The following is a 12,226-nucleotide window of genomic DNA, read 5'->3' on the forward strand; positions in this document are numbered from 1 at the left end:
GAAATTTTCATTAATTCCTTAACACACAAAGTACCAGGGCTACAGATCTCTGCAGTTATGCCACCCTAAATATTGCCAGAGGCAGCGGAGGGAAGAAGCTCTGAGCAGAATGATATCTCTTTAGGCTCCTAAATAAGTCTACAACTTCTTAACATCCTCCTAAATTGCACATTATGTCTGGTTGAGATCACTGACGTTCTTGTCCAAAAATGTGGATTTTTGGACTACATCAGCAAATCCCACACGTGGCTCATGCTTCTGTAAGCAGGACTATAAATACAAATAATGCAGCTGGGATTTATCTTGTAAGTTGAACTCGGTATAATGCTCTCAGGCAGATCTGATCTCTGAGGCCTGTTGCACCAGCCCGGTGCATGTGTTGAGCTCACGGGAGCTGCCTGCTGGCCCCAGGCAGCGTGGCTTTCTCTTGTTTTTGTGCTGCTGCAGAGCAGTGGAAGTGTGGGACGTTTCCTTTTCCTCCAGGCAATTCCAGGCTGACAATGCACAGTGATTGGGATGATGCTGTCCATGAAATTGCGTCCTCCAGGCAGCTGAGAGTTCTGTGAGATTCAAGAAGTTCACGAGGGGAAACAGAAACCATGATGACTGAGTGGCAGAGCCAGCCACGGTGCTGTGGCCTCCGGGAGCAGTCCCTGCTGATCCCACGTACCCCATAGCCATGGTGCTCCATGGCTGGACACGTTCTCAGGGCCCTCTGTGCTGTGCTGGTCCGTGTCTCCCTGGCTGTGTGCTGTCTAACCCAGGGGCTTTTGGGGTCGATACAAACACAGCTGGAGTTGCCAATGCCCTGAAAGGAGAGGCGATGAATGTGCAGGGATTTGGCGTGGTGTCTGTGTGCTAACGATTATGCCCTCAGACTTCATTGGTGGGAACTCATTAATTTCTTGAACCATGCTAATAAATTGGGAATTGGGTAACCTTGAGTCCCCATCTCCCCCGGTGTCAGGGAGGAGGAGGATGCCCGTTCTGTAGCCTGTGAGAGGTCACAGCAAGCTGCTGATTTGGGGGACAGCTGGACCTGGCTCTGCCGTCCTTCCGAGTGTCGCAGAGCAGCCATTCTGCTCTCCTGCATCCATCCACTTTGCTGCCTCCCTGCTCTTGTTCAGATGCAATTAGGAGATGCAGAGTAAGGGAGAGCCAGGGGTCAAGGAGGCACTGAAGTGATTACAAGATGCTGCAAATGGTGTTGCCATAAATACTGCAATGATGAAAAATTAGGTGCCAGTCACCTCGGGGTTGTTGCTGGCCTCCATCTTTCTCTTTTTGCGAGAAATGATTATGGAATTGTATTTACCCCAGAGTGCATGCAAGCCTGCTGCTGGCTGTGATCCTGCATACCCAGGTGTGCCAAGGACTGCAATCCTTGCACTGAATGACTTTGTGCCTGGCTTTTTTTTTCAGTTTGGGAGGAAGAATAACCAGTTTTCCAGGATTTTCTTTGCAGTCTGGAAAACTTGAAGCTGACCCAGCCTCATTAAGAGCTTTAGAAGCCCTGCCGTGGCTCAGAGGGGGGAAAGGAGCATCGCTGCGAACTTGGTTCCACCCAGTGGAGCAGCTCCGGAGCCGTGGGGACCTTCTTGTGTCTCGCAGGAAGTCTTCTTTTGGAAGAAGTGCTGACAGCACTGTCCCAAGGATCGCAGGAGGTGGCCTCTGTCCTGCGGGCGGGTGAAACACCACTTCCTTTGCTGGCAGGAGCTCGTGACAGCAGCTTGGTTCCCGAGGGACACGTGCTCCCACCTTAGCACGCTGGGGAGGAAGGGGAGCGAGGAGTGGTGGTGCTGGCAGTGTGCTCCGTGTGAGTTATGAGTGTGAGCTGCTGCCAGGTGTCCCAGGAGCGGAGCGTTAATTACTGGCGCTGCTGTGGCAGCAGATGTCTGCTGTACTCGGAGCGTAACCAGCCCTCTTTCCTTATCCATAAATACTGCTTGTGGGATGTCTGGCGGCTGAGTCCTCCTTCCATTGTGACTTTGTTGCTCTGTGGAGGGATCTGGAAATTACAGTCCTCCTCGTGTCTCAGTCCTTTGAGCAATCCTTGTTGTTCTGTTGGGTTCTCTTTTCAATCGACTTGAAGAGCTTCACGATGGCTTATCTGCTGATAACGTGCTCTCTGTCAGCACAGCCCCAGCTTCCAGCCTTCAGAGGCTGTGGATCTTCAGCTTTGTATTTCTTCAGCTCTCTAAAAGACCCCTTCCTGACCCATCAGACTCCTTTCATGTTTTTATATTTGTACTGCCCGCTGCAAGGGGTAAAGCTTTACCAAGGAAAGCTTGGATGGCAGCCCTCAGCCGTGTGCCATCTGGCTCCCTACCTGGAGATATGAGCTCATGCAGAAATGTGGCTTTGTCACAAGAGCAAAGGGGAGGAGGGGTGGCAGAAGGGGCAAACACGATGCTGTGCTGCAGACCCTTCACTCTAGTTGGGCTTCAGCTGGAAATTGCTGGAGCCTTGATGTGAGTGACTGGAGCCTGCTGCTGGGCAGCACAGTGACTGCAGCAAAGAGCCTGGTGGGTCGGTGTGGGTGAAGCTGCAGGTAACTCAAGTGTTTAAAGTTCTACTTCTTTTAGTTCAAAGTGAAATGAGAGGAAGGAAGGCATTTCAGATTTAACAGTTCTGTCCAAAGTCATCCCTGGAAGTTCCCCAAGGATGTGAATAAGAGCACCAGTTCATAAGGAGCTACTTCTGCTGAAGACAACTGGTCTGATTCAGGCTTCCAGTGGAAGATAAAACCTGTGACCTGTGTCAGAGCAGGTAAAATAGCTTTTGGGTTTTGGTGGTTTTTACCTCCAGAGATGTCTCTGTAGACAGTCTGGAGGAGAGTACCTGACAGAGGAGCAGAGTCCCTAGGCTCTCCTGACATCTTGTGTAAGTGCAGAGAGCAGGCTGGTTCCTCCTGTTGTTGTGTCTGTCCCTTGTAGAGCTCACCTGGGTTGTGGAGTAGCTCTGAGCCCAGGGACGTCTTGCAGAAGTGGGGGGGGAGGGTCAGAATTGCCAGTGTTGACAGCATATGTGAAATGTCTGCTTTTTCCTACCGTGTTCAAGGAGACTTGCATTGTCTGAGCACCAAATCAAAGCAGCCTTCCTCTGGGAGGTGTCTGTTCAGCAGGGCTCGTACCTGTGTCATTGTCCTGCTTTACAGGAGTGTTCCGTACCCATAGCCCTGCGTGAAGCATTCAGTTTTCCAACCAAGGTGATAAAGCCTTCCAAGGAGAGTGATCCATTTTGTTGAACCAATAACTGTTTAAATGTTCCCCAGAAGAGTAAAACTCTTAGCTGTAGTGTTTTTGGTTAGGAGCACTGTTACTCAGTGCTTAAGAAACGTAGGCATTGCTGTCTGGAGAGATGGAGCTGCTAGTGCTGTGCGATGAGCAAAGCTCATGAGAGATGTGGGCACTTCTGCTGGGCACGAGCTAGGGCCTCCAAGGGAGAATTTGGAGTGAGGAGGGAAGGGAGGCAGCTCCCAGCCTGAGCCTGCTGTGCTTGTGGGCCTTGGCTCAGTGGAAGGAACGGGTTTCTGAGACCTTGCTGAGGGCACAAGCAGGGTGATGTACTGCTCGTGGCCCTGGTAGCCTGCAGGGGACGAGCTGCTGTTCTCTTGTGCTAATCATTTTCTAATTTTCTGGCTGAAAACACTAGTAAAAGTGAGAAACACTTGTAGTTAATGTGCCATGCCTGCATGCTGCTTTCCAGCGTGAGGAGGAAGTAGACGCGTGCATCTGTTGCATGCATTTGCCGCGTGCATTCTGTGTGCTCATGGCAGCAGGCCTGGCTGCTGCTCTGGTGTTTCCCATTGGGCGGAGGGGGTTGGGGAGTGATGGGGGAATGGTTCTGAGCTGCTGCTGCTGCACACAACCTTCCCTGCTGCACTGTGACTGTGGGCAGCACACAGGAGGGCTGCTGCTGCTTCCCCAGAGCGAGGGTTCCCTTATCTGAAGTTTGGAAAGGATCTGTCCTCTCATGCCTGTGTGCTCCTGGCAGGAAATCACTATGAGAAAAATCCTTCAATCAGCACAGACTGCTTAGACGGTGCTCATTCTGCCTTGGGTTAATTTGCTGAAGTTCAGGAGGAGGATGATCAGCTCTTCGGTGTCGAAGCTGGCTGAAGAGGTGAACTGGAAAAGTTTGGAGAGCTTTTCAATCTGAGAGCTCTGTGCACTTGACTTTTGGCAGGGCTACCTGGTGCGGTGTCTGTGTAGGCATCAGATTGTTTGCATGGTGCATCTAATGAAGCACTCCGTTAATTATATTCCTCTGGGGAAAACCTTGAGCGAAGAAGACGTCGGGTGGGAAGTTTGGTGTATGTCTGAGGTGCTTATTTGGGCTTACTTCTTCCTTGGGGAGAAGTTATGAAAGTAATTAACTTCCTAAGTGGGAAGAGCACTTAGATGCCTGGCACAGCGAGGCAGACAGATTGGATGTGCTCCTTGGAAGCATTGCTGCTCTTCTCACCCTTTTAGTGGCGGGTGTAAGTGTGCTTCATGGCCTCAGGGTGAGGTTTGGTCTAACCCAGGACTGAGCCCCTTCCCCTTGAGTCCTGGCTATGGATGAAGAATTGGTTCCTCTTCCTGACCTGTGCTGAACCTGTACAGCTGAATGGTTTTGCTTTGAAGGGATGTTAATCTTGCTGTTCAGTGGCATCTCCTGCCCTGCCTTTTTCCTCTCCAACAGTTCAATATGTGCTGTGAGTTCCCTTCCTAAAAGTGAGCAGTGCAACCCCACCTTGTTCTGAGCCGTAGCATCGTTTGTATTGACCCATGGATGCCCATCCTGGTTCTCTAATAGGCGTCAAGTGGAAAAGATCATACATCTATTGCACTTGAGCTCGTTTCTCAACTGGTTCTTTTGGACCAGTCCTAAGGTCTGGCATGCTGCTCATCTTAAAGGATGCGGGAGGAATGCAACCCGTCACACTCCGACCTGCTTTTTTCCATTCCCCTGCACCGTGCCTGGGGTCATGGTGTGCAGTGAGAGGGAGTGCTGGCAGAGGTGCTCAGTGGGGTTAGTTGTTCAGGATGTGTTGAGCTGTGGAGGTGCTGAAGGTAACTGCAGAAATGGAGTGGAATTCCTTCTACTTTGTTGGTAGTTGGGGTACAGGGGAGACCTGGGTTCCCCCAGCAGCTGACAGTGCTTTTTGTGCCCTTCAGCACTTGAGCCCCCATCTGCTCTGATGCGTGTCTTCCTGCGGTGCTTAGCAGCCAGCTGTTGGGTGCTCAGTGATCTTGTGCCAGTCCTGGTGTGGTTGGAGGTGCTGCTTTGCTGATGGGTTCTGGTGCAGTCTGATTTGCTGGGGACACCCCTTGATCATCACCATCCTTCCTCTGTCTCTTCTGTTTCAGTTCTTTCTGATGCATGAGCTAATGACATGATGTGAAAGGAGGCTTGGAGCAGTGTGTGCGTGTTGAGAGGTGGAGTCAGAGACAAAATCCTCCCAAACTTAGGCTGTTACCAGAAATTACTCTCATGTCTGCCTTGGTTTGCTCTCAGTCCTTAAACTGCATCTCTTTTGGCTGAAGTTTGTTCTTTGCAGTTTGTGTATTGCCCCAAGACCAACTGCAGCAGTTTGGAGAGGGCCGTAGGAATAGGGAGTTTGAGTTCCTGCTTATTAAAGAAAGGAACAAGAGGAGGACAGTGCAGGAGGCTGTGGCTGAATGGTGTGCTTCTCAAAGCATCATGGTGGTTGAGGTTGTTCTAGCTCCTAGTCTGGTCAGGCTTGCCTGTAGTCCTGTATTGTGTGTGATTTCAGCACTGCCTCCTAGGAGCCTGAATTTATGTCACTAATCAGAATTCTGTATATGCCTTGGCTCTGTTTTTCTGCTTGCAAGAAACAAAAACCACAAAACCTATTGTCAGTGGTGGCCCCGGGTCAGGATGTCTTGACCGAGCAGCGTGTGAGACCCAAGGGTCCCCCCTCCAGTCCCCATCCTGGATTGACTTGTGTCATCTGAGAATACTTGTGATGTGAGGAGTTTCCAATTTGCCTTGCAGATGTTCTCAGACAGTCTCAGGAGAGGTTTCCTGGGGTCGTACTTGTCTTAAAATAGCTTGGTTTCTGTTCTGCTTCGGACTCTGCTGGGGTCGACAGAGACCTGGGGGCTGTGCAGCCTGCCCTTCTGAGCCTCACTTCTTCCCTTCTGGTGACACCTTTTGTTGGGAGCTGCTTTAAGAAGCCATCAGAAAGAGTAACGTGTAAATATTAATGTGGAGTATTTGTCTTCAGAATCCTTTCGCACTCTGAACGGGACTGCACACGTGTGCAGCGTATCCTTCCAGATCCTGCTGTACAGCCTGCAGCTGTAGTGCCAGCTCACAGCTCTGCAGCTCGTGGGCATCTCCACAGAGTGCAGGTGGGGTCCCGTGGAGTGCAGGTAGGGGTCTCTTTTGCAGCACCCATCGTGTCCCCTGGTTACACGTAGCTTCTCAGTTCACATTCACACCTCAGTCAAGGTCTGTTATTGTCCTGCAGTAGAGCTTTTTCTCACCCTGGATGAGGTGGGGCTCTGGATGCTGCAGTGCTGCTCCCCCAGGTATGGGCTGACAGTGTGAATGTGTTGTGTGCTGCAGGAGAGAGCCAAGGAAAACTTGTGCAGGATATGAGAGTCCAAATGTTCCAGTTCTGATGGATGTGCCTTACAACGCTGCTGAGAAAGGTGCAACGGATGGGTGCTGTGCTGCTCCCCAGTTTAGCTTGCTGAGACTCACTGTTCTCTCAGTAGACATCCAAGGGCAGTGAAGATATTCCTTAGGAGTATCCTGAATTTCATTGGATGAAGTTTTTAGGACCATCTCTATTTTTCTCTTCATTTTACACAGGCTTGCAGCATCCGAGTGGACAGCTGAACTGTTAAGCTATAAGCTTCCTACTGGAAAAATGCAACTTAATGTAGGGAAATCCTGGTCATTCCATGGCTGTTCAGCCTCAGACCCCTCAGAGCTGGCTGTCTATGTTAATGCAAGCAGACCACAAGCAGCTATTGCTCTCCAGACCCAAACGGAGCGTGTACCTGAACAAAGAGGCACAGTTTAATATTTAATGTTCCATAAACCTGCACTGAGAGCTTGTACTGAGATGTGTCAGTAAAGGCATGCTGGAGCTGATAGCAGCGGCTGAGAGCCAAGAGGATGCTATGCTCTACTTGTGCCTGAGGCATGTTCTCTGATACCAGGCAGCCTGCTTGACCCCCTGTATTGCAGCCAACCTAGCTGTAAAATTAAGCAACAAGGAAAGCTCTGTGACAGACGGATGTGTCTGGAGGTGAACTTTCAAGGCAAGCTTTGCTCTACTGATAAATGTCTTACTAATAAAATTTGTTTTTTAACCAGTGTATGTTTTTTGTTGTCCTTGCAGGCAGCATTCACTCTTCTCTTGGGCCCTTTTACCTTCTTCAATGTGCAGAAGACCAAGTATCTTCAAATCGTGACGTCTCTGATGAGATGGATAGGTGAGTCTTGGCAGGCCCCCACCTCTTCACTGTAGGTGGAACCTGAGTCATGCTCCTGATGCATCTTTTTGGCAAGATATGCCTGTTGGGAAGCAAGCTCTTGTCAAAACAAGTCTTTGAGGAGGACTGCCCAGACCTGATATTCTCAATGAAAAAAAGGAATTTTGTTATAGGATGAAAATTCTGGTTGAACCAGAATATTCTCAGTCAGACTCAGTCTGGTACATGAAGGTTTAATGTGGTTAATGGGAGAGGTAGAAGGGGTTTGTTAAGTCTCCTGGGTGTGGGATAAGCATGGTAAGCACTGGTTACTGTTCCAGCAGTGAAGTATGCAGCAGGTTTCCAATGACCTTAGTTCTGATCTGAGAATAAAAAGTACTTCTGTAAGAATTTCTGAGTTTGGTTTCATCATGTTTGCTCATCTAAAAGCTGCTAAACCAACATGTGTTGTCCTTGGGAAGCCCCACTCCCACCAGCTCCCTCCAAGATCTTAACTGCCAAGCACTTCTGAGTAGACAGGTAATAACCTGAAGGGAAATAAAGACATCAGTGTTAGCAGTGTTGTTGTCTTCCAGAGATCCAGCTGCCTTACATCTGGTTGGTAAAAGTGTGCTGACTCATGGGCCCGGACCACCTGAGCACACAGTTCTCTGCTTATACTGATCACTGGCTCTGGGAGAAAAGCTGATTCTCACACTGTTTCCCACCACACACACATTTGACCTGGCTCCAGCTGGGGGATAATATTTCTCTTCCCTGAGTTCAAAGGCCTGTAATCCTGTTTGGAAATGGCTGGCAGTCACTGCAGTGCCATGGAGAGCCCGTTCCAGGGAGTATCTGAGATGGGGTTAAGCAGTCGTCACCCAGGAAGATGAGGTTGGGTCTTAAGCCCTCGAGTCTCAGATGCTGAACAGCTTGAGTTAACGAATGCTGACCTCACATAGTATAAAAATTCCAAATGGTTTTTTTTTCCCCTTTGTTGTCTGAGCACATGAAAGGTTTGAAAGCCCCCCCTGTGTCCTTCAGAGAGAGGGGTTATCTCATTAAGGGGTATTAAAGGACGTTTTTAAAGAAGTGTAATCTCTTCAGCACGCTGGCCTGTTTCCAGTCACTCTGCCTCCTCCTTCCTGGTACAGCCATCAGTCAGAACTCATCCCATCTCCGTGACAACCTGATGCCTGTCTGCTCTGCCACTGCCTTCCCTCTAGCTAGCTGCCTCCAGTCGGAGGATTGCTAAACCTTGGCATTAATGCAGAGCTGCCTCTTTTCTAGTGCTTGATGGTGAGGGACAAAAGCAACGTTTGGAGAGGAGCAGGAAAAATTTGTGCTTTAGCCTGATTGATTCCTGCGTCAGCATGCTGGAGAACAGCTGCCCCAGATAATGATATTTAATGACCCTGACAGCACCTCGGTGGCTACTTAGAGCAACAGATTCCGTATGTGTACAATGAGGGATAGATTTATTAGGGAAGACGATTTATCAAGCAGTCATGTGATGCAGGGAGCAGAAAAGCTCTCGTTGCAGGCTCTGGGATGAGTCCCATGCTGTTCAGATTTATCAAGCTGGCTTCTCCTATGTCCTCGCATCACCTGCTGCATCACCTCCTCCTCTAAAAGCTGGGCTGTGGCTTAAACACGGATTGATCTTCTGTTGGTTCTTGGTGAGCTTAGATCCTAAAGATTGGCACTGTATGCTGCTTTGTGGACTCTGGAACTTGTCCCGCCTGAATGCCGACAGGCCAGATGTGGATTCCTGTTCAGGCATAACCTGTGCCTTCCTTTTGACTTCCTCTGGTTGTGTTTAGCCACGTGATGCTGAAGGTGCTTCTTTGAACACTGGAGCTGCCAGACTAGCTGTTTGTCTTGCTGGGTAAAAGCTGCTCTTCGGGCAGTGCCTGCTGAGCACCCTCCTCCCCAGCCCAGCGAAAAGCCCTTGGATTTCACAGCAGCAGCAGTTGATGTAAGGCTGCACTGCCTCAGGTGTACTGGCGATTAAGATGACAGTGGCTGAGAGGATAGTTCTTGGCAGCAGGGAGGGCTTGCTGTGCGTGAAGGTCATTTCTGCTAGTGTTTGTAACTGTGTCAGGGCTGCCTTTGAAAGTTGCTTTCCCTCTTTCCCCTGATCTAAGTGATAATCAAATGTCACCAGCCTCTTTCCAGAGCCTCCTGCTCATTGCAGGCAGCACATCAGCTAACAGCCTGCAGCACTCTCTACGCCTCATGGACAGGAGAAATTTCACTCTGAAAAAATTTGGTCTTACACACTGGATCCTGAACTGGAGAGTAAAAACAGACCAGTTTGAAGAGCGTGGAGATGCAGCAGGGATCAGCCCTATGTCTGGCAGGTTCTCATCCCAGGATAAGGCACTAGCCAGAACAGGCACCTCCGAAGCCTCTGTAAGGAGGAGCTTGCAAGCCCAAGTGCTCTACCACCAGAGAGCCCAAACAGATGGACTCCTGTTGTTTGGGCCTGTTGAATGCAGCTCATCTGGAAACAAGGCTGGCACAGCAAGGTTTTTCCTGTCAGAACCAATAGGAGCACAGAGGGTGGATCTGCTTCCCCAGCTGGACTGGGGCAGGCAGAGCCTGCCGAGGTGTGGAGCTGCTGGCAGTCATCAGAAGAGTCACAGCTCCCACGCTGGCTCCAAAACCAACTACTGCCTCGTGTAAGGTGGTTAAATTTAGTGTGGTGCTCGGAGCTTGAACGGCTGACCTTATCAGTCCTTAAAGCTCTTGCTTTTCTTTGGACTCGGCCTGTGTGTATTTGTTTGCCTTCACCAGGCTCTCATCACCTTTCCAACAGTAAAAGCTTTTGCCAACCCACTCCTTCTGCCTGAGCTGCCTTGGGGGGACTGCAGCAATTTGAGCACAGGTGTAGAAGGAGCCAACCTGCTGTGCACAGAGGGCTGGTCAGAAAAATCACCGCTTGAATTTCTGGTGGTGGTGCTTAAGGTGAGGCTTGGCTCAGGGACAAGACCTTGTTGGCTCGCTCTGCTCCTGAGCAGTGTCACCAGGAGCACACAGAGGGCGTAGGCTGGGCTAGGCTGGGCGGCCAGGTCAGTACAGCAGCAGTGTGAATAGACTCCTTGTGGTGGGGAGGATTCCTTCCCCAAACTGTAACTTCCTCCTTTCAACCTTGGGGAAGCGTGGTGGTGTTGGCTCAAGCCCTTGGTGGGCTGTGCAGCCTGCTCCCAGGTCTCCTGCAGCGGTCATCTGCAGAAGGCCGACCCAGCTGAGCTGTCAGGAAATGACAGCCACGGGTATTTTCAACTTTACTGGTTAGAATTCAGGCTTTTTTCCTTCCTGAGGGCTAAAATCTGTGGTGGTGATGAACTGCTCCCTCAGGAGACTTGAGATCTTGCTTTTTTCCTCCGTCTTCCCTTCAGTCCTGGGCTAGTGGGCAGTGTTTGTCGTTTGCTTGAGTTCAGCCCTCAGGATGGAGCAGGAGGAGGTGAGCTCGGGGGCCTCAAAGCAGTGGGGGCACAGCCCTACCTCTTTGTTATTGGGTAATAACTCCTGGCAGCATCGCAGGAGGGGATAGGGATTAAGAAAGATAACAAAAGGGAACATGGCTTGGTGGAGCTCAGCAGCAAACACTGGGCTGTTGTGTATTAAGCAGCTAACCCAATTAATTGCAGCCTGTTACTGGGCGAGAGGCTCTCTAGGTGGGCACTGTTGGCTTTAAAGATACTGGTAGCATGCTTATTGCTGCTGCTGTTGGATGGGCTCTGGCAGATGTTCCCAGACAGTTCCCACGTGGGACATTTGCTCTGTGTGTTGCTCTTGATGCTGTACTGTGGATATTAAAAAGTATTGTATTTTAATAGAGACGTTTTATAGGGGAATAAACTGGGTCTGGTTGCTGCGGGCTCGGTCCTCTCTCCCTGTAGCACAGTTGGACCTGGTCACGTTTGTTCCAGGAACTGCAGCCCTTGACACATCACTCCCATCTCCATCCGAGCAACGATGTCAGTTTTGTCCAGAAATTAAATCTCCTCCCTTGGCTCTTTGCTTTGGCCAGTAAGGTGGAGGGAGAAAGTACAGGAGTAGCCATGAGTGCATTAAGTGTGCAGGGTATTTGGTAGAAGTCTCCCAGGTGGAAACTAGGAAAGAGCCCTCCCAGGGCATTCTGGGGGGGCTGACTTCCCTGCCTGCTCCTTTCTTTGGTACTTGTGCCTTCCCCACAGGAATCCTGTGCTCTTCAGGACTCCTCAGCCCTTCTCTGCAGAGGATTGGTCTCAGACCATTACGCTTTGTGGGCAGTCCTCAGCTGTGCTGTCACTGCCATCCTTAGCAGACTTAAGTGGCCGTGCACAGGTTGATTCAGTACAGAAAGCTGGAGCTGCTCTGCTTTGTGCCTCCAGCTGCAGCTCTGCAGACTGAGATTTATGGCAGAGGCTGATGGAGGACGGGGGGTGGCAGTTACCTGGTCTTGCTGGCAGCCTCTGAGGTGGCCTCTCTGCATCCACAACAGAGCTTTCTGTAACAGCTGATGGGGGACCCATTAAATCTCTGCCCCTTTCACAGGACGAGCCACGCTGGTGGTCAAGGAAGAGGGAACTGAGCTGTAAATCAGGACACTGTTGCACGTTGCCCGGGCTTAGGGATTGTGGCATGAAGTAACTTGGAAGGAACTTGTTCTCATATCCTTTTTGGAACAGAGAAAGCTGCCAGAGCCCGGGGTAAATAATTCACTAAGAAGTGCATATATTTATGAAGAGTTAGTTAAAAGGCAGCGCTTCTGTCATGCTTGCTCTCAGTCTTGTCAG

General features: G+C 50.3%; 1 protein-coding gene across 2 annotated transcripts in view; it reads left to right on the plus strand.

Annotated features, from left to right (window-relative positions):
• Positions 1-12,226, plus strand: part of TMEM104 (transmembrane protein 104) — a 34,388-nt gene that overhangs the window by 16,040 nt on the left and 6,122 nt on the right. For both annotated transcript variants that reach the window (XM_065735540.1, XM_065735542.1), the window contains one exon: positions 7,364-7,457. In XM_065735540.1, coding sequence (XP_065591612.1) covers positions 7,364-7,457 — 94 coding nt within the window. The remainder of the gene's footprint in view (positions 1-7,363; positions 7,458-12,226) is intronic.

The sequence above is a fragment of the Cyrtonyx montezumae genome, unplaced genomic scaffold (assembly GCF_038088225.1).
Source record: "Cyrtonyx montezumae isolate F1298 unplaced genomic scaffold, pur_monq_1.0 scaffold_19, whole genome shotgun sequence".
NCBI lineage: Eukaryota > Metazoa > Chordata > Aves > Galliformes > Odontophoridae > Cyrtonyx > Cyrtonyx montezumae.